The sequence below is a fragment of the Leucoraja erinacea genome, chromosome 23 (genome assembly GCF_028641065.1).
Source record: "Leucoraja erinacea ecotype New England chromosome 23, Leri_hhj_1, whole genome shotgun sequence".
Lineage (NCBI taxonomy): Eukaryota > Metazoa > Chordata > Chondrichthyes > Rajiformes > Rajidae > Leucoraja > Leucoraja erinaceus.
In genome coordinates this window covers 8503511-8526304 of record NC_073399.1, presented here as the reverse complement: position 1 = coordinate 8526304, position 22794 = coordinate 8503511, and the positions used below count along the sequence as shown (strand labels likewise).

At 38.5% G+C, this 22794-nt stretch overlaps 2 protein-coding genes across 3 annotated transcripts in view; one reads left to right on the top strand and one right to left on the bottom strand.

Annotated features, from left to right (window-relative positions):
* smurf2 (SMAD specific E3 ubiquitin protein ligase 2) overlaps positions 1-17157 on the bottom strand; it is a 127410-nt gene extending 110253 nt beyond the window's left edge. The window contains exons 1-2 of the mRNA XM_055653783.1: positions 17028-17157; positions 16425-16661 (exon numbers count right to left, since the gene is read on the bottom strand). Coding sequence (XP_055509758.1) covers positions 16425-16476 — 52 coding nt within the window. The 5' untranslated portion in view covers positions 16477-16661; positions 17028-17157. The remainder of the gene's footprint in view (positions 1-16424; positions 16662-17027) is intronic.
* LOC129708178 (UPF0450 protein C17orf58 homolog) overlaps positions 16820-22794 on the top strand; it is a 38356-nt gene continuing 32381 nt past the window's right edge. Inside the window, exons 1-2 of one of the 2 annotated variants that reach the window (XM_055653787.1) lie at positions 16820-16954; positions 21439-21539. In XM_055653787.1, coding sequence (XP_055509762.1) covers positions 16833-16954; positions 21439-21539 — 223 coding nt within the window. In that variant the 5' untranslated portion in view covers positions 16820-16832. The remainder of the gene's footprint in view (positions 16955-21438; positions 21540-22794) is intronic. The other variant, XM_055653788.1, reaches the window with a different exon arrangement.

Here is a 22794-nt window from a genome sequence, read left to right as displayed (position 1 = left end):
ACTGTGATCAATCTGCTTGCTCACCCAGGTGCTGAAGGGCCTCCATCAGCCACCTCCAGCAAACCACCACCTCCCGTAACCACCGCAACGCATTGTCACCTCCTGTAGCCGCCCTCCGCTTCCATGTGCCAAGGTCGCCATGTTCAACTTCCCGAACGGACCATAAAACTTTAGGCAAGCTCACGGACCATTCATGACCATTAACTTCCCCTTCACCGTCCACCACCACCATCTTGAATAGATAGGCTAATTGAATGTACAAAGGCATGGAAAATAATACAAGTGTGATGTTGATGGGAAAAATGGAAATGCAGAATAATTTTTTACAAATTATAAGAGATTGGAAAACACAGTTCTGAAGAAATCGAGCACTCATGTACACAAATCAGTGGAAGCTGACGTGGAGGCAAAGTAAATAATTAGGAAGGCAAACTGTACTTTGGCCTTTACCCTTGTACTCAAATCCACTTATTGATTATATAATTGTACTAGAGGGACTATACAGGCAAGGGCTCACTATCTAGGTACATAGATATGGTACAACACAGGTTTCCTAGCTTGATTCCTGCACAAACTGTCTTACGAGGAGAGAATAAGCACATTGGGCTTATTTTCTCTTGAATTGAAAAGAATTAGGGGTGATCTTGGTTACATTTATGGCATTCTTTTTTTATGTAGGCACGATATTTCCCCCAGGCAATAAGAGTCTCAAAATAAAGAATCAACCACTCGGGATTCATGAGAAGAAACGTCATCCACAATATGCTATATGTCTGCGTGGGTTTTTCCGCAGATCTTCCGTTGCCTCCCACACTCCAAAGATGTACAAGTTTGTACGTTAATTGGCTTGGTATAAATGTAAATTGTCACTGGTGTGTGTAGGATAGCGTTAATGTGCAGGGATCGCTGGTCAGTGCGGACTCGGTAGGCCGAGGGGCCTGTTTCCGCACTGTATCTCTAAACTAAACCAAAAAACACAGAAAATGCTGGAAACGCTCAGGGAGCATCTTTAGAAAGAGAAAAATAAATATTTCTGATTCAAAACAAACAAAACTGGAGAACCATCTTTTTGCATATCTAGTGCTGGTTATGCAATTTGATAATGAAGAGGTCATTCGAGCCAGTCGGACACCCACCAACAAAATGTGACCCCTAAATTCAAACCTTCACGTCGATATATTTCCATATGTATTTTGTCTCTCAGAACTATGTCTTGAAAACACATTGCCCACACTCAAGATCTATCACATTAATACTAGAATCAATTCCTCCATTACTTTAAATGATAAAACTGTTGGCAGTACCAGTTAAACAAAAAATTCAAAATGCCAAAGCAATTAATTTTCAGGCCAGCCACTACATCTTCCACCTGTAATATCACATCATTCTGCCTTGCTTCCACTTCATCATCTCATGAAAGCTCCACGTATTAATAACCGCTAGGTACAGTGCCCTCCATAATGTTTGGGACAAAGATCCATCATTTATTTATTTGTCTCTGTACTCCACAATTTGAGATTTGTAATAGAAAAAAAATCACTTGTGGCTAAGGGGATCAGAGGGTATGGAGAGAAGGCAGGTACGGGATACTGAGTTGGATGATCAGCCATGATCATATTGAATGGCGGTGCAGGCTCGAAGGGCCGAATGGCCTACTCCTGCACCTAATTTCTATGTTTCTATGTTTCTAAAGTGCACATTGTCAGATTTTAATAAATGCCATTTTTATACATTTTGGTTTATTACTATGGTAAATGTAGTCAACATAACATGTTACCCAAGATAGACGTGTATCTTGGGTGACATGTTATGTTGACAAAATTTACCATACAGGGCTCTCACTTAACTTTTTTCTCTGTTGCCAGCCGGGCAACCTAGGCAGCTTTTTTGGTTGTCAAATGACAGTTTAGGTGGTCATTTAAGACGTCTTGCATGACACGTGCGATAATGTGCTCGGAAGAAGTGCGTAGATACCAGTCGGAATTATGGTCAATGAAGCATTTACATATTATTTCTGCTTCAAATAAAGTCACAAACTAAACATATTCACCAATCAAGACATGATATACCACAATGACATGCAGCAAAATTATAATACAGTATCTTATCTCTTTTTACACGTTGCAATGAATGCAATTTTTATTATTTCTTTCCACTTACAAACAAAAATCTGGTTGGATTATTCAGCGTATGATCAACCTCGGTGAGAACAAGCGCAGGCTTGGCGATCGCTTCCCATAACACCTCCACTCAGTTCGCAATAACCAACCTGATTTCCCGGTGGCTCAGTACTTCAATTCTCCCTCCCATTCCGAATCCGACCTTTCGGTCTTGGGCCTCCTCCATGGCCAGAGTGAGGCCCACCGCAAATTGGAGGAGCAGCACCTCATATTCCGCTTGGGTAGTTTACACCCCAGCCGCCCGATCAGAATTAAAAGATAGGTGTCCCGGTTGCTTGCAAAGCCGGGCAAAATGGCAGGGCTTTTAGGTTGCCCGGTGGCACTTTAGGTCGCCATTGGCACCTGGGCAACCGCTAATTTCGAGCACTGCCATAGTACTCTGAATGAATGAAATTGTGATATTTAGATGAAGATCATTATAGTTTTCAATGATATGTTAAATCATATTTTAAAATCTATATTTGAGGAGCAATCACAAGCAATTCAGAATCAGCAACACAAAGTTCAAAAGACTTTCAACAGTCAATCTTGATTTTAGAAATGTTCCTTGTTTTCAACGTACTTTTGTTTTTGGTACATGTAATGATGGTCAAGCTTCAGTTTACAAGGCTATCAATCCAGATAACCTATTTTAATAGTCTATTTTGATCATCTTTTATATTTTACATGCAATTTGCTGTTGATTATCTAGAAGTTTCACAGATTTTCCCCAACAAAAGTCAAATGATAACATGAGAACATTATTTAAAAGTGTGAATTAGATGGTTTTCTGGATGAGTTCATCATCAACATAGTAAGTAATAAATATGTATCTGGCCAACCAAATGCAGCAGAACTATTGTGATTTCAAGTGTTAAGCTTTAATCAACCTTCCTTTCATCAGGCTGTACTTGGGTGCAACATTGCAAGCACGTTTACAATTGCATCCACAGATGCAATAGTCACTGGCACGAAGTAATGCTCTGTTGATTCACCGATAATTCAATGGATAAAAGAATTGCTATGTTCTGCATTTATGAATAGGAATGTAAACAGGTAAACTCTGCTTTAGTCATGCACTGTGAAACACTTTACTGTACAAAGAGTTCAAGGTAATGCAAATCATGAAATATTCACAATACATTCTTATGAATGAGTCATCGCAACAGTTTGAGATTACGTAACTACGAAGGGACTAATACAGAAGGGAGGCTCAATATTTCCAAATAGTTTATGTACCTCTACTGAATCTGTAATTCTTCAAAAGAATGTTGTTGGAAACAATCTTTGTTAGAATATAGTGCATCATATTATGTTTTGGAACCCAAAATCTGATCCATCACATTCTCAGCTACTTTACAGAACTGACCAAAGAACTTTGCAAAGTGCTTCTCACTGTGCTCAAGTAAAATTCCCAAAATACATGTAACTAAAGCAAATTTTAAGTTAAAGTAGGTGTGTGAACAATGAACAGAGGAGGTAGTTGAGACAGATACTATAATAACATTTAAAATGTATTTGCATAGGCAGGAGGAAAGAGAAGAGATAAAGAGAGGAGAAAGGGGAGGAAGAGCTAAAGGGGATATGTTGGGTAAGAGAAGTGAAGAACTTGCCCAGCCTTACTGGCCAGACATGTCTACCTCTCTGCATTTCATAACTCCTACATTCTTAAATATACATTCTCACTCTCCAACAGCTCTCATTCATTCCTTGCCCAAATAACCTTGTTTACAGATTATCCCCATGTTCACCCCAGTTTTACCCCTATCTAAGGCATTCCATCTTCCCCATCCTCCCTACAGCTTAATGAGCTTCATTTCTCTCTTCCCCAGTTTTAATTAAGATCTTCAAAGTGTTAACTTTGTTTCTCTTGCAACGGATGTACAAAATGCTAGATATTTTCCAACATTTTCTGCTTTTATTTTAGATTTCCAGCATCTGTAGTTTTTTTCAATTTTCAAAATATTATTCAATCTGTGATTTATTTTATTTGAAGTAAAAGTAGCCGTGGCTACATTGTTGAGCAGCTATCCTAATGTGCCACTGAAAATGATCCATACCATTTGTCAATATCCTAAACTGGCCTCAGTATTGGAAAATTGAAACAATTTCCACTACAGCAATTATCATACCTCACAAAGAGCACAACAATCATTACCTTACATGAATTAATTTAAGACGGTCTAACATGTTACATAAATTCTGAATGAACCTTTCATTTACAAAGTTATTCTGAATTGGCAAACACAAGAAAATACTTTTCAATCCAACAGCATGAATCATTTAGAAGCAGAGAACTTCCCGAGCAGTTATAATCAGTTAAAATTCCACAGGATATAACAATTGAATGAAAAAATATAAAGAATGTGAAAGATTTAGTCACTGTATCTCCCTACAAACATTACAAAGCAGCTTCCCTGGTATATATGTATGTTTCAGTATTTCATTATGAAATCTTTTAGTTATAGTCCTAAAGGATTACTTAATATAATTACACAAAATTATTAGCTACAAATCAAAAGATGACAATCAAATTGAGGAAGCCACATCACAACTGCACTTTATACATTGTCATACAAGATTTTATTGCTATGTTTTAAAGATATATTTTACTATTAAATAACATTTTTAACATAAAGATGAGGGTTAATTAAACGTTTGGCTAGGTTTTGAGCCAATAACTGGCAGCCCACTACATTGCTAATGTGTTCCATATTAATGACATGTGTTGATATTCAAAACACTTAACTTCTAGATTGCTATTACTTCACATTTATCAACAAATGTTATAGCCAGCATCATATATTTTTTATAATTACATATGTTCTTTATTTTCCCATCTATGCAAAGGCAAGAAAATTCAGGCACAAATAGCAAGGTTATATTCAGAAAGAATGCAAATCCCGAAGAGCACTTTCCCTAATGTTTAGAAAATAATTATGTATAAATAGACAACCCGTCACAAGAGCATGCAATGTTTCAAACCAGTTCCTTTACACAGCACCTGAAGCTACCCCTTTTAAATAATACTTCAGGAAAGTAGACAAATTAATATAATCTTATGCACTACTATAGAAAATTATTACTTAATGTTTTGAAGCCACTTCAGTTTTCTGCTCCATTATTGCCAAGTATTTTAGGTTCCAATTTTCCAACATAAATTTATCTTTAACAAAACTTTTAAATAATATGTCAACATCGGCGATCACTCGAAACGAGTATGACTGTCCTCTCATGGAGGATGCCTGTGCGTGACGTGGGGAGACTGGTGCACAGACTGCCAGCACACGGTCCTTGACAGATCTGGGTCAGAATCCAGTGGCATGAAATCCAAGACGACCGGGGACCCTTTTCTGCTGCAGCCTTCATCCACCTTCCCAGCCATTGCGACGCTCCACTAAAGTCAGCCATCATCCGCCGCCTGTTCCACCGTTGAGGTCTTGGTTGGATTGCTCTTTGTCAGAGACCTCCCCCTCGATCTTACCGCCATGGGTGACCCTACCAGGAGCATAGCTCCAGACGGCATCGCTCTCAGGAACTCAGGACCACACAAGCTTCTCCACCATGACAAGGTGACAATCCACGGAGATTGTAATCTAACAAGCACTCACTCCTGTGCAGGAAAGAACTGCAGATGCTGATTTAAATCGAAAGTAGACACAAAATGCTGGAGTAATTCAACGGGACAAGCAGCATCTCTGGAGAGAAAGAATGGGTCACGTTTTAGGTCAAGACCCTTCTTCAGACTCACTCCTCGCGGTTTAGCACAAATAACTACTGAGAGGAAAATATGCAAACGGAGAAGACACCATTCATTCATGGTAAAATATACAAACATGGTTTCAAAGATGTCCCACTTGCCGATTTTTTCGGCGACTGCCAGCATCATTGACTGACGTATCAAGTCACCGAACAATTTGTGGTGTGATGCGGCATGACGACGTTTTGCGGTGGTTTTTCAAGTGTCGCAACATTTATTTTGTCGTCGCTGGATTTTGAAATGTTCAAAATCTTTTGGCAACACTGGTATGATGCCGGCAGTCGCCAACAAAATCGCCAAGTGGGACAGGCCCTTTACTACATAACATAATTTCACCCAGAACTAGGTTCAGGCGAATTTCTGACTGACTTTGACAATAATGGTAGACGCTTATGTATTATTGTACTTGATACAACATATATATTCGAGATTTGTTTAGCAGTATTCCTAGAATTCATGGTTGGTTCATTAACAGAATGCAAAATAAAGATCCTGCAACAAGAAAACAATTGAACTAATAGCTACAAAAAGGTTTAGACAGAATCTTTCCTGCTAATGTGGAAATCAGATACAAGAGGGTAAAAAGGCCTGTTCTTGTGCTGTTCTATGTTCTATGATGTCAGTTAGATGAGAAAAAATTGTCAGTCTGAAAACCCCACATCAGCAGTCTTCATAAAAGAACTAGGATCTCAGAGTAAACATTTCGGTATTATGACAACCAGACCAATGCTGTATTGTTGAAAAAAATAACAATCTTTAATAGGCACATACTTGGTCAATCATTGCAGAAAACAAGTGATAAACTAAAACCATTTTGATTTGTATGTTTAAATGACAGTTTAAAGTATAAACTATCATCACAGTCAGACTTTCAATTACATCCAAAGTATCTCCAAATTTTGGCATGACAAATCAAGAAAGCTTGTATGTCTTTGTGGGTTCAGTTTCACAATGCACATTCCTTTAATATGAACTTGACACGAATGACGATGCTCATTACTTTACATATATAAAATGCTGTGCAAACAGCACCAAAGATTGGATTTTCCTGACATCTTCATTCGACCAGCATTAATCCATTCCCTTTCAACAAGTTTACAAATTGAACAATGGTTGGAGATGGTCAAGTGTGCCAATTTCTCTAGGTTTGCGAGCACGTTTGAAAACTACCTATATTTTCACATCACAGAAAAACAGGGTGGACAAAGAAATAACGCTCAAAATTATAGATTTAAACATGGATGCCATTCGTTATTAAAGCAAGTACTAGAGGAGGTGTGGGGTAAGTTTTTGTTCCCCCATACAGAGGGTGGTGAGTGCTTGGGACGCACTGCCATTGGTGGCAGATACAATAGTGGCATTCAAGGACAGTTGGATAGCCACATAGATATACAAGGAATAGAGGGAAATGGACTATGTGCAGGCAGCTGAGAGTTGGTCTTGGTATCATGTTCGGTACAGGCATTGTGTAAGAAGGAACTGCAGATGCTGGTTTAAACCGAAGATAGACACAAAAAGCTAGAGTAACTCTGCAGAACACGTAGCATCTCTGGTGAGATGAAAGAAATGACCCGTTCCTTCTCTCCAGAGATGCTGCCTGTCCTGCTGAGTTACTCCAGCTTTGTGTCTATATTCGGTACAGACATTGTTGGCTGTGCAGTACTGTTCTATGTTGTTAAATAAGTCTTTGTTCAAGTGGCCAAGGTTAAATTTATATATTTACTTATAGCATAAAGAAAAATGGTAGTCCCAACACCAAACCTTGCAAGACTCGTTTATGTTTAAGAAGGAACTGCAGATGCTGGAAAATTGAAGGTAGACAAAAGTACTGGAGAAACTCAGCAGGTGAGGCAGCTTCTATGGAGCGCAGGAAATAGGCAATGTTTTGGGCCGAAACCCTTCTTCAGACTGATGTGAGAGTGGGGGGAGTGGGGGGTGGGGGGCAGGAAGAAAAAAGGAAGAGGAGGAGCCAGTGGGCTGAGGGTGAACTGAGAAGGGGAGGAGAAAGTAAGGACTACCTGAAATTAGAGAAGTCAATGTTCATACTGCTGAGGTGCAAACTGCCCAAGCGAAATATGAGGTGCTGCTCCTCCAATTTACGGTGGTCCTCACTCTGGCCTTGGAAGAGGCCGAGGACAGAAAGGTCGGATTCGGAATAGGAGGGGGAGTTGAAGTGCTGAGCCACCGGGAGATTAGGTTGATTATTGCGAACCGAGCTGAGGTGTTTGGTGAAGCGATCGCCAAGCCTACGCTTGGTCTCACCGATGTAGAGCAGCTGACATCTAGAGCAGCAGATGCAATAGATGAAGTTGGAGGATGTGCAGGTGAACCTCTGCCGCACCTGGAAAGATTGCTTGGGTCCTTGACTGGAGTCAAGGGGGGAGGTAAAGCGACAAGTGTAGCATTTCTTGCAGTTGCAAGGGAAAGTGCCCGGAGAGGGGTGGTTCGGTTGGGAAGCGACGAATTGATGGGTTTCCTGTCGCTCAGCCGATTTTCTGTTCATGCTGCTCCAACTCCTTTTACCCACAACGTTCATTTTGATGACAAGCCTGTTATATGGCATCGTATCAGTGTATATACACACACACGTTACATTGTACGGTAAATCTGACACTAGTGCACTTGTGAAATGTACAGATTTAGATCAAAAGCATAATTCTAGTTCACTTATGCCCTTAGTGGTTAAGCAATAAAGTTAGAAAATCTACATAAAATGACCTCAGGCAGTGGCAGCACTATGATCAGGCCAAGTATCCTTTGACCACGGGAGTAAATAAAGTGTGCTGCTTCATAGAACTGTACAGCACAGAAACAGGCCTTTTGGCCCATTATATCTGCACTGCCCCTGATGCCAATTTAAACTAATCCCATAACCTGCACATGGTCTGTATCCTTGCTGCCTTTTTCATGTATCTGTCCAAATGCCTCAAATATTGCTATCATATCTGCTTCTAGCATATCCTCAGACAATGTGCTCCAAGCACCTACCACCCGGTACAAATATGGCCCATAAATCTCCTTTGAACCAAATCATGACCTATAAACTCCACCTGGCAACCACACATACAAGCATCAGGTGAAAGTATGAAATCAATCCCAGCTTTAATTTTTGCCTCCCAACCAAAACTGAAAGCTTGGCAATAATTCCGTCTAACACAAAAATAATACCTACTTGAGGGAAATACAGAGGGCATTCAAATAAATGCTATTCACAAAACATAACTTCCAGTAAAGTTTCAAGAAAACATCAATTGAATACATGGGACATGTATTCCTTTCATCCACACTTGAAAGACAATCAGTATTTTAAAACTTTCCCTAAAAATAAGTAAATTCTAAATTACGGAAACCAGAATCAATGAAGTGGATTTAGCTATGTGCCAAAAGATCCCAGATGGCATAAATTACAAAACAATAAGCACAAATAATGATTTACTAATAGTTGGATTGACCAAGAGACAGGCATGTACATTCCTCTATATAAAGATTTACAATACTGCTAAATCTTTTCAAGATGCCAAAAAAAAAATTGAGACCACTACAAACATGCTGGAATTTTCAGGAAATCTGGTATTTTCCTGCTATGACTATCTCTTCTTCAGAAAATTATCTGACTACATGATCAGATGCTTATCCTTAATTGTAAGCATTCATAGTTTCCTCCTCATTCTTTTATATTCAAAACATCAGTTCCCAGGGATAACCACTGTCACGCTACAATCTGCAATGTTTTGACTAGTGGATTCACTGGGCCACATCATATATCCTAACTCTTAACGGTATCGAAATATGTTGGAGGCGGAGCCCATACAGCTTCCTTAGACTTATTCAATTTCCTCACTTCACCTAACCATTAGTTTTCTCTCCTGCTCCCCATCTAATCCCTCCCATTTCCCCTCAACATTCACAGTCAAATTACTTTGAGGATGCAGACCACCTGCTCCCTTTCGAATCACTATTTCCAAATCCTGACATTTTCTTCTTCAGGATGACGAGTTTGAGCTTGTCCTTCTCATCTTTGTCTTGCCTGGGAAAGTGACAAGTCCACAGCTCTTCTTTTGACACCAGCCTTGAATTGCTCTTCCTTATCTTGTTATTCAGAGAAACACTTGCAATCTTTCATGTTGGAATTCTCTTCTCAAATGCTCCCCTTCAACACCACCACCCAGGTCCTCCATGAAAATCATTTCTGACCGCTCCCAACGTTTCAATTATAGTCAAAGAAGGGTCCCAACCTAAAATGTCACCTATCAAATCTGAAGAAGCACCCCAACTCAAAACGTCACCTATCTAGAGATGCGGCCTGACCTGTTGAGTTACCCCAGCACTTTGTCTTTTTTTTGTAAACCAGCATCTGCAGATCCTTGTGCCTACATTTCCTATCATATGTTCAAATCCTTTGGTGTAAGCAAATTCTCTGGGCTCGTGATCCTCGGAGAAGAAAAAATGAGTTCCATCTTAAATGGACAGCCTCATCTTTATTTTTGTAAGCAATAACCCTTTGTTCCACATTCTCCCACAACAGAATTTAAGATCAAGGGAACCACGATGAAGAAGGCTAGTGCAGGAAAGTGGTGCTGAGCTAAACCTTGATCATATTGAATAGCTTTACATTATTTTCCCCAAGAACATCCCCTCCCAGTCAAGACCTACATTATCTTAGATTCTAAAACATTATTTTTAAAACAACTTCAGCCCAAATGTTGAATACCAGGAAAGGTATTTAAAGAATACTAGGTCTAGACCTCCATGATGTTCTAATTAATTATGTGTATTTATTAGTTTTGTATTTTAATTAACACACACTGTACTTACACTGATATGCCTTGATTTGAAACACTGGACCAGTCAGTGTCAGACAATGCCTATTCCCAATATAGACTTATTCCAAGCACAGAAGATCCAAATGATAGGGTAAAAGTGACTGCCCTTGACATCTTGGGCATTTAATAAAGTGCGATGTCAAAGTGGACGAGAATTATACCTCCCAAAAAGGAAGATGGTTCCAGTTGTTCAAACTAGTTATCTCAGCCAGGATATTATTTTTAAGAATTCCTCAGAGAAGCACTGTAGGACCCATTTTCTTTAGCAAGGTCAGATGTGGGAATGTGTGCTGATAAATGTGATTATTTATTTTTGCAACTGCTCAGCTATAGTGTGTAACAATCAAATTACACTTACAAGGCCTCAAACAAATCATATGAAGCTTTGAGAATATCACCATGCTTTACAAAATATTTTTGAAGTACACTTACGACTATTGTGCCATAACCCACAGCACAAAGTTTTCACAAAGGGTAATGTTCACAAGTTCACAGGTTATAGGAGTAGAATTAGGCCATTCAGCCCATCGCGTCTACTCTGTCATTCAATCAGGGTTGATCTCTGCCTCTGAATCCCATTTTCCTGCCTTCTCCCCATAGCCTTTGACACCTGTCACTAAATCACTTGTCACCAAAACAGATTGACTGATTACACACCAGGACACCAGCAAATTCTTATTTCCTCTATATAGTGCCATGGGATCTTTACGGTTCAGAGCAGATCAGGTCTCAGAATAACATTTCACTCTGAAAATTGTAACGTCAGGATTCAGGAACAACTTCTTCCCAACAACGATCAGGCTATGGAACACTCCTAACTCAAGAAAACAAACTAGCTGGGTTGCACTGGGGACTTTGGTCTATTTTGTTTTTGCGTTATATTGTTTTTTTTGTTTATTATATTATCGATTGAGCACTCTTTTGTGATACTGCCGCAAGAAAGAAATTCATTGTTTCTTTTTGAGACATATGACACTCAACTCTAGAACATCTCATCCAATAGACACGGCACATTGATCGAACAAAGGAATGTCAGCCTATATGTTTATGGCCAGGTTTTTTGGAATGGAAATAAAGCATACATCACATGGACATGCAGAGTATGAAGAGATATGGATTATGAGCAGGCAAATAAGAGTTGGTCTTGGCACAATTTTTGGCATATTGTGGAACGAAGGGCCTGTTCCTGTACTGTACTGTTTTATGTTCTATGTACTAACTGTGTCTCTTCGAGGCACCCGAGTCAACCATCAAGATCAGAAAACATCTAATGGCCATGGTCTTGTTTTAAGAAACAACTGAGCTACAGCTTGCACACAAAATCTTTTAGATGCAGTAATATCTCACCCCAGGCACCGAAAAGACCACCCAAACATGCTATCTCCATCAACTGGAAAAAACATACAATTACACCACGACCACACAGCTTCCCAACATATCCAAATCAATTGTCATCCTGAATTAGACATGTCATTGTTCTACCATCATTTGATCAAGGTCCTTGAATTCCTTACCAAACATCAATGCGGTAGAAACATCACCACTTGGGCTACAGTGTTTCAAGACAATAGGCCATAATAAACACTTAAAAAGGACAATCTTATATGGGCACATCTATAAATAAATAATAGAAAAGTAACATTGAAACACAAGTTACTCAAGTTCTGAATCACAATATGCTTTTTCTCTTCCTGGCATTACTTTCCTGTTCATGTCTCCATGCCTGTTGAATCAACATCTAAATGTTGCCACATTAGCTGATTCCTAGCGACATAAAATGAACTTTGCTGTGAAGATAACAGCATGGGTTTCAGTACAAAAATACTGCATCATAGTCAGTTCCTGTAACCAGAATCACAATTAAAATTATATTTTTACAGGGAAGCAAATTCAAATTTACTACTTAACATACAACACTAAAAAACCTGCACCCAAACAGTGAAATTCAAATTTCACTGTACACGTGACAATAGGTACATGTGACAATAAACTGACCTTGATCTTGAACCTTGAACTTAAGCAATTAAAGATGTGATAAGAAAAAAAAGACTTCCTTCAAAACTCGTACTACCCAACTTAATACACTTAAATTTTAATTCTGCCTTCAAATTATTAGGAAGAAAACAATTTAGTTGGCCTTTATTTTGCAATGTACCTTAAATTGCAAAGCCGTATTAAAAGAGTAAAACCAGAAATAAGAACGAAATAAAATCACAATGAATCATACATAACCAATATATCCTTGAGGGAGTACTGAACAACGTTCTCCCACATCTCCAAAGGCCAAGTGCCATAATACTACCATTTTTAACACATTGGTATCAACGTGCTACAGGAAAAAAACAAAATGACAGTGTCTTGGTTTGTCTTTCTTACTCAATATTCCCAATTCATCACTTTAAATTGCTATTGCCATATCTACATTGCTGCTGATTTGGCAAATTTGTAGACTAGCATAGAGAAGCAATTCCAATAGATTACTGAAACAGGTCCTTAGACCCAATAGACCCATGTCATCTTTCAAGCACCCTATGCACCAACTGGAAAGGGCAGAAGGATATCCGTCCAAAACGCAAAAATTTATTAATATAGATAAGTTCACATTATATTGGTGCCATTTATATTGCAGGATTTAAAATGTGGTGGTATTGGGATAATTGTGGTTATTATCAGAAATCAGTAATGGAACACAAGTTTGAAGAGCATTTAGCAGAAAAACCCGATAAGATATCTGCAGAGCCGAAGGATAAGTTTGAAAGCCGCGTTAATAATTGAAATTGCACTGATGAAGCTACAGTTCTTTGCAATCAAATAAGACAGGAAAGGACAACATATTGTGTTGCCAATCACGGCTGCCATATGCCTTCAGACCCAACTTCCCTAATGAATGTATTAATCATTCTATATTACAGTGCTTCACCAAACCAGCCAATGGGAGTAGGACAAATAAAGCCTGAAGATTAGGAGTTTACAAGAAACTAAGTTACAAAAACATGGTATAAATAAACTGTCTACAACCTGTGTAGGAAATAACTGCAAATGCTGGTTTAAACCGAAGAAAGACACAAAAAACCGGACAGGCAGCATCTCTGGAAAATGAATGGGTGACATTTCAGGTCTAGGTCCTTCTTCACTATCCTGGTTGTTTTCCACATGCAAAATAACCTGTCTTCAGAATCATTCAAATAATTATAGCCAAGCAACATGTCAATCTACTATTATTTTCTCAAGTGAGATGCTGATATTTAAGAAGCAAACTGTAGCTTCAAAATGTATTAAGTTGCAATGATCCAAAGGAAAAGCCCGTCTTATTCCCGGGTTAAACACACATTCATTCAGAAAAAAAACTGAATTATCAGAATGTCAACCCAGATTACCTCACAATAGGGTTGGACTATCCAAAGATTATTCAGAAGAGACAGCACTTTGATTCAAACTGAGAAAAGTTTTCCATCGGTAAGTATTTATATTTTTCCATCACTTAAAATAAATCTGTATAAATTAATTATAAAGAACCAGTTCTATACAAAATTATGGTAGTTGTGCTTCTCCAGAATATTAGGCAATATTTTTTTTAAATTCAACAAGATCTATGTCCAACCACATCCAGTGGTCATCATAATTATTTATCATGGGGTAATATATCAATTCATTCCTTCCTCAACACTTCTTTTCTTACAGTCATCATAGAAGCTCTCAGGATTTATAACATTTTGGAAAAATCATTTTACATAATCCTCTATATTTATCACTTGTGTGTGGAATAAATTTAGAATTTCTTGTACAAGACAATAAACAACTCAAAACTACTCAGCCATGGCTTATATATAACCCATTCCAACCATAAACAACTGCGACTCAAAAACTGAGTAACTCCAATTCTATCACCACCCCCAAGGATTCTAGACAATTAATCGCACAAAAGTGAAAATATGAAATGTACAGTTTACTATTTTGTAATTTTCACATTACAACTCAAAATAAATCTAATCCAACCAAAATAAAACTCATTTTGGGTACCAGACTTTGAGCAGTGACAGAACATTTAGTTTCATCTCAGAAGCTTGTGGGTTCAAGCATAACTCCAGAGAATTAAGCACATGATTTTGCACTGCTAAGAGAATGCTTCACTGCCATAGGTGCTATCTTTCATTAACCCGAGGACCTGACAGCCCAGAAGTAGACACAAGGCAATGTTCAGGTCAAAATGAGGTGCTGTGCATCTTCTTAAGTGCATATAAAGATTCTGTAGCATTAATTTAAAATGCAAAAGAGCTCCACTAGTTTCATGGCAGCTTTTTACGCGTCAATTGACGTAACTAAAATCAAAGTTATTTTGATATTTATGTGCCGTCATAGTACTCCAACTGATTGTGCATTTCCCACGATTGCACCCTCTGGCTACATTTCAAAAGTATTTTGCTAGCCATGAGGCACCTTGAAATATTTTAACGGCAGGAAAGACATTATGAAGTGCAGTATAAAAAAAGTTGGTACATTAGCATTACACAAATTGAAAGTGAAAGACTAAACAATCTTTTTTGGTAGTGTTGGTTGAGAAAGAACGTTGCCAAGAGCACATAGAGCTTCTTAATCCTCTGGAACTAGTGTTGTGAAAGTTTTTTAATAACTAAAATATAGATGCCAGACAGGTTTTGGTTTAAAATTTCATCCAAAAGACAGAATTTTTTGACGGCAGTTCTATCGTGCACACTATTTAGTGCAGTACCTGTTCAAGTTTGTAATGAAGCTTGAACCCACAACTTTCTGAAAGACAGCACTACTTCTGAGCCAAGCTGGCACAAAGCAGTAGTAATGAAGGCACTTAGAAGCATAAACATACATTTTACTCTCAGAGTTTTTTAAATATTGGAACACATTTTATTTATAATTTCCTTTTTTGAAACGTTATCCAACCCACTGTTCTCACCACAATACAACAACATTAGGACGTGGCTATTTTGGCTTAAATGTTCCAGACTGAAAATAATGTAATCATATTTTCATTACAAATGTAGATAAATATTGAACAAAAGAATGTAAACGTGATGCAGTAACAATAGAAGACAACAAAAATAAACTTTGATTTGTTGCCAAGTTGCTGCTTGCTGAAATGCTCCGAATATAAATACGATCGATTTAATAAAATCCAATGAATTAACAGTGGCATACACATTTCCAATTATACACAGTCCATTTGCAAGGAGAAAGGATTAAGGTTTGAAAACCATCTCCATTCCTACCCTACCTCAGAAACAGTTTCAACACTGAGTTCAATGCGCCAGACCCTAGCAGTGAAACCTACATTATTAAACAGGAAATTCATGATTATAAAAATGTCTGAAGACACCACCATTCTCCCAACCCTTACGCATACACACACACAAATATAAATCAAAATGATCAATAATTCCAGAAAATTAAGAATCATCAACAAATCCTCGGTCAAGTTCAAACGCATTATTCATAAATGGAAAAGCGCAAAAACAAAATTAACATGACTTATTTTGCCTGACCAAAAAAGGAAAACACTCCTACAAAACAAGCTCTCCATTCACAAATAATTAAAAAGAAGGGGGAAAAAAGGAAGGATCCATTTAAAGAAGCACCAGACCTGATGGTACGTACTGTGTGTGTGTCTCTGTATGCGTGTGTATGTGTGGCATTCACACAGCTTCCTACCTGTTAGACGTAACTTAACCGGCCCGTTCCTCCTAGCCCCTTGGTTGGACATGTTCCCGAGTGGTTTTTGATTGTTTTTGTAAAGTTTAATAGCCACTGCTGGAGCCTGGGCGCAGGCGACCGCTTCTGCCCCCTTCCCCCGAGCGAACAATGATGGCCTCCTCGCTCGAGCCCGATGGCCCGGATGTGCATAGCACTCACTCAACAACCGTGGGCCGGAGGGGAGGAGGGGGGAAACTACACCAGAAATTTAAAAAAAAACACATCATTTACCTCATGAAATTAAAAATACTCAACTTTTCTATCCGAATACACCGAAAAAAACGTGTTTTTTTTAAACTTTTCTTTGGGTTTATCTTCCCCCTCCCCCTCCCCCCTTCCCAGCACACACACACCGTCTGGAAATCAATGGAAACAGGTTTCTTTCCTGTCTCTCCACATCACGATCGGGGTCCCTTCTCGAGGTATTCGGGATTACACGTTATTATTACTGGCTCGATTGGATTGTTGCTCCTTTCTTCCTGGTTGCCGTGAGTACATATCCACCCCCGCGCAGCAGATCCACGCGTAGGAAAATAAAGATAAGAAAGGATTATTTCTCACCGCCGCCCCAAACACACACACAAAAAAAGTTGTCGATGGTAGTCTTTCTTCGAGCTTGAAACACAGCTTTTTCCCCCCTCTCTTTTCCTCAGGGTAAGTCCTGGTCCTGGCTACTTGACTGAAGCCCCAAACAGAGCATTTGCTGACATCACCCTGCTCTCCCCTCCCTCCTGCTCGCAGTCTACAGCTCCTCCTGTTTGAGTCACTGAGACAAGACACCAGTACCAAGAACTTCCCCTGCTCTCAAAATCCTCCTTCAAAGTCTGTACCAAAAATGTGGGTCTGCTCTAGAATTGCAACGGTGTAGAACGAGACTCTTCGGCCCATCGAGTGAGTCCATACCAGTTTCTGATAGACCAGCTCCTCATTCTGAAGAAGGGTCCCGACTTTAAACGTCACCTATCCATGTTCTACCCGAGCTACTCCAGTACTTTGTGTTTTTTTTATTTATCTAATATAATCTGTCAATTTTCTCCCAAGAACCGCCGCTCCCTGGATGCTACCTGACCCACGGAGTTACTCCAGCACTTCGTGTTTTCGTCAAGATTCCAGCATTTGCAGTTCCTTGTCTCTCATCAGTCCCTTTCCCTACAACCATACCGATTATTTTCACCATGCAAATTATTCACATAAATGCTTGCCCTGTTCCTTTTGAAAGTAAGTATTCTGAATATTTCCACCAAGCAGTGAGTTCCAGATCGTAACTACAAGCTGATTGAAGATTTTCCTCTATTCTCCTTGTATCTTTTACTCAAAATATTAAATATGTGTTGACTGATCCGTGAACCATCTACAAATAGAGATACATTCTATCTGCCTTCTCCATCTAAACCAATTATGATATTTTTAAAGTGCAAATATTATAATCTATCACTTTAAATATGCTAATCCTAGTGCAAAAGGCTGGAGGAACTCAGTGAGCCAGGCAGCATATGTGGAGAGAATGAGGAGTTGCCCTTGGAGTCTCGTGCCAGAATGAGGCTGATGCAAACCAAAGATCTTTGATGCAAACTGAAAGAACAGAACCTCATATTCTACTTGGGTAGCTTACAACCCAATGTTAAGAACATTGAATTCTCAATTTTAAGTCATACCCCACATCCTCTCTTTCCCCAATCCCCTCCCCTAATTTTGTACATACACGTTTCTCCCACCAACATCTGCAGTTTCTTGTGTCTCCAAGATATTCAGAGTACTGTTATATGATTTATTTAATGTCCCTATCCAAATGTTCATGTCCACTTTACATCCAGCGCAATATTTTTTGGAGGAATAATCAACAAAATGGAAACCACCAATAATCACCAAATAGAAACCACCACTTTGCACGCTCTGTGAACCCTTAAACAATAATTTGATGGTAACCAGATGATCTGTTTTGTATTAAATGTTGATTGGTGGGCTAAATATGGGCATCTCATCTTCAGATTAATGCCGGGGGATCTGAGTGAACAGATGAGGCCCTAGATAACCATGTAAAAGATAAATAGCACTCAGTGCTGTGACAGTAACCTGAATTTTTGACCTCAAATCTCTGGAGTGGAAGATGAACCCACAACCTTCTGATTCAGAGGCTACAGTATTACCATTGAAGCCACAGCTGACAAACCAATGAAAAAAATCCTTTCAGTCTATCATGCCTTTGCCAGTTCTTTGAAAGTAATCCCAATCCTTGTTTTTTTCCCATAACCATAATTATTTTCCTTTTGGATATTTATTTTTTTTGAAATATTATTGATAACTCTGTTTTCACCACGTTTTCAAGTAATGAATTTTAGATCACAGTAATTCACAGGATAGTAAAACAATCCCTGTTTCCTCAGTCTTAAGAAGGGTCCTGAGCCAAAACATCGCCTGTCCAATCCCTCCCCTGACCTGCTAGGTTCATTCAGCACTCAAGATTCCATCATATGCAGTCTCTTGTGTCCCATGTCACATCTTGATCTCCTGCCAATCACTTAAATGTGTACGTATTCTCTAGTTACCAAACTATCTGCCATTAGAAACATTTTCTCTTGTGCAAAATTGCTATCAATGATTTTTATATTGGATAGTATGAATATTGCTACAAATCTACTGATCAGATTGACAGATACAAAGTTAACAGTGTCATAGATTCATACAGTATGGAAACAGGCACTTTTTCCCAACTTTCCCATGCCGACCAAGATGGCCCATCTGCACTGGTCCCATTTGCCCATATTTGACCCATATTCCTCTAAACCTTTCCTATCCACGTACCTGTACATATGTCTTTCAAATAGTGCCATCTCCTCTGGCAGCTCATTCCTGTGAAAATTGTAACCCACTTTCTAATTAATTAATACTGATAATTATGGAAAAACTAAAAAAAAAGGACAGTACCTGTATAATGATATGAAAAAAAATAGTTTTAGATATTGTCTTTTTTTCGTTTACCCATTTTTGGTGACTAGAGTGTCACTGGAAAGAACAGCTTTTATTGCTCACCTCCAATTGCTCCTGAAACACCTCTTGAATCTCAGCATTCCTAATAGTGAAAGTATTGCCATTAGTTCATTACCATCATGTGTGCTAAGATGCAATGTGCTATCCAGTCAAAACAAATCATACGATTCATGAGAATGATCTGGCCATGTTCAACATCAACCACAAGTGCAAAGAGAAACATTTCAGAGTGCAGAAAATAATGTTAGTTATAGAAAAAAAGGTCTGCAATGAGGTAAGTTGGAAGATTGGGTCTACAACATAGAAGACATCTATAAACTCTATGCCGACACTGAAGGCAATCCTATCATTGCCATTCTCCCACATATTTCTCAGTAACCTATTCTCTCTCACATGCCCATCTATTCCACCCGGATTCTTCCACCCACACTTACAATTTACAATAACTCGCAATAGTCAAATAACCTTTGGATGTTGGAGGGATCTGGAGCACCTAGGTGAACACAAACCCTATGCATAACACCAGAGGTTGCTGGAGCTGTGAGACAGCCATACTACCCACAGTGCCACTGTGCTGCCCGCATATTTCCTTGGTTAAAAAAAGATCGCCAAAGATGGTTGAACCAAGCTGTTATAAAATAGCAAAATGAGCATTTTCTTTGGATACGTCAAATAATTATTGTGGCCTTGTCAAACATAAGGGTTAGCACTAAAGGGTTAGCACAAATTCTTTTTTGATTTTTAAGCACTGTTATTAATTTTACAAACACCGACAATTTGCATTACAGCTTTTGCTCTTTACTATTTTCCGCTTATGATCTAGGGACAGGTGTTGTTACTTTCAACAGGATACTTATGCTTTTAATATACCTTTGTATTAAAAGCAAAATATCAATTCATTTTGTATAAATCTATTTTGTTGTCAATTAATAATGATTCTGCATCTTAGTCTCGTATTTTCTTGCTTTTGCATGTATATCTGTAAATAAAGGACAAGAATCCCATGCCCTGAGGACAAGTAAAAAGTGGAAACAAAACACACATTTTTGGAAAAAGCTAATCCATCGTATTATTTGCATCTTAACCAAACTATTCTGCTGTTCATCACCATCAGGGAGAAGGGAATGAAAACTGTCTCGATTTTTGATTACTCCTGGTGACGTTTTGCTGCAAAAATGTGCTTAATCTTTTTTTTTTCATATTTTACTGGCTATATGCTGTCATAAATAGTTTAAAATGTTAACAAAACTAATTGTGTCAGTCATTACATCATTTTTTGAGCATTTTTTGTCAGTTTAAGTATTCCACCCATCCCCAAAGGCAAGAAGGGAATTGTTTTAATATGAAGTGATTCTGTTGCCATTCTCACTCTTATTCTCTAGTGGCTGTGGATCTCAACATATGGAAATTATTTATTTGTAGTGTATACTTTCATATAAGTTGCTATGAATGAAACATAGCATAATGCTTCACATTTTTCTGGAGACAAAAGCAGTTAAAATCGATGTCAAAATGTATGAAGAGTAGACACAAGACACAAAGTGCTGGAGGTCAGGCAGCATCTCTGGAGGACATGGATATGTGACATTTCAGGTCAGGACCCTTCTTCAGGCTGATTGTGGTGGTGGGGGGGCAGAATGCTGGAAGAGGTGGGGGAGAAACAAGGTCTGACAAGTAATAGGTGGATACAGGCTTGGGGGATTTAATTGGCAAGTGGGTGGATAAAAGCCAGAAATGAAAAGAGAATATTCATAAGACATGATATTTTGCCTATTTTTGGATTTAGTTGGTGAATATAATCAACTGGCATAATAGTGTGAATAAACAAACTTCTGGAGGAACTCAGTGGGTCAAGCAGCAACACTGGGGGTAAAGAAATGATTGATACGATACGACACCACTTTATTTATCCCAGAGGGATTTCGGATCAAGACTGATATTTGTGTCCTTATGTCCAAGTCAGAATGGTTCATTATTTCCGCAGGTTCTTATATTCAGTAGGACATTCCAATTACAGACTCTTACCTCTTCAACATTCACTGCTCCTCCATCGATCTCCGCGCTCTCCTCCGTTTACGTTAAAAGGTATCTTTTTTTTTTAAAAAAAAATTAAAATATTTTATTTATTAGAAGTGAGTACAATGCATTGGTTAACATATTACATTCTCTGCATTGGTACAAAAACGATGTTAACATATTACATTCTCTGTACAACTTCCCTTTTTTTTAAAAGAGAAAAGTGAGAAAGGAGAGAAGAAAAAGTAGTTGTGAAAGTGAAGAATAGATTAGTGAGCATGGGTGAAAAACCAATAAAGAAAAAGTGAAAGAGAAGGAATAAGTGAAGAATGAAAGCAGGAGGGAGATTATTCCATTGCCACAGTGAGATGATTTTTTTTAAATATTCTAAATCATCTTTCACCCATACCTGAAACTGTTGGTTTTCACGATACTATGTCACCACATGAATCCAAGAAATCAATAAATGGGGACCAACTCCTTAAGTTGGCATTAATGTTGGCACCAACTCCTAATGGCATTAACGTTGAATTCTCCCAATTTTGCTAGCCCTTGCTGTCTCCTCCCCTTCCTTAACCCTCAAGCTGTCTCCTCCCATCCCCCCGCCCTCCGGGCTCCTCCTCCTCCCCTTTTCCTTCCTTCTCCCCCCCCCCCCCCCCCCCCATCAGTCTGAAGAAGGGTTTCGGCCCGAAACGTCGCCCATTTCCTTCTATCCATAGATGCTGCTGCACCCGCTGAGTTTCTCCAGCAATTTTGTGTACCTTAAGAATAGGTCTTGTTTGTCTATTAGGAGGAGTCTCATTTCTTCTAAACGTGCTGTGTCCAGCATATTACTGATCCACATTTTAAATGTTGGTATATTAGCATTTTTCCAACATTTAAGTATAGGTTTTTTTTGCTGTTATTAACCCATAATTGAAAAATGAGTTTTGGTGTGTATTTAATTTGACCCATCTCCACTTACTCAAAATATAATCATTTCAGTGTTAGGTTCGATTTTTGTCTTAAATAGCTTTGAGAATATATCAAATATATCACACCAAAATTTATAAAGTTTTGAACAAGCAACAAATGAGTGCGTAATATTGGCATTTTGAGAAAGACATTTATCACAAATGGGATAAATATTTGGATAAAATTTATTCAACCTAGTTTTGGAATAATATAATCTATGTAATATTTTAAATTGAATTAAGTTATGTCTAGCATTGATCGAACATTTATGTAGATGTATCAAATATTTTTCCCATGTTTTTTTGAGATTTTTATCATTAATTCTTTTTACCCAGTCTTCTCTAATTGCCTCTGTTGATGGTAATTCTAT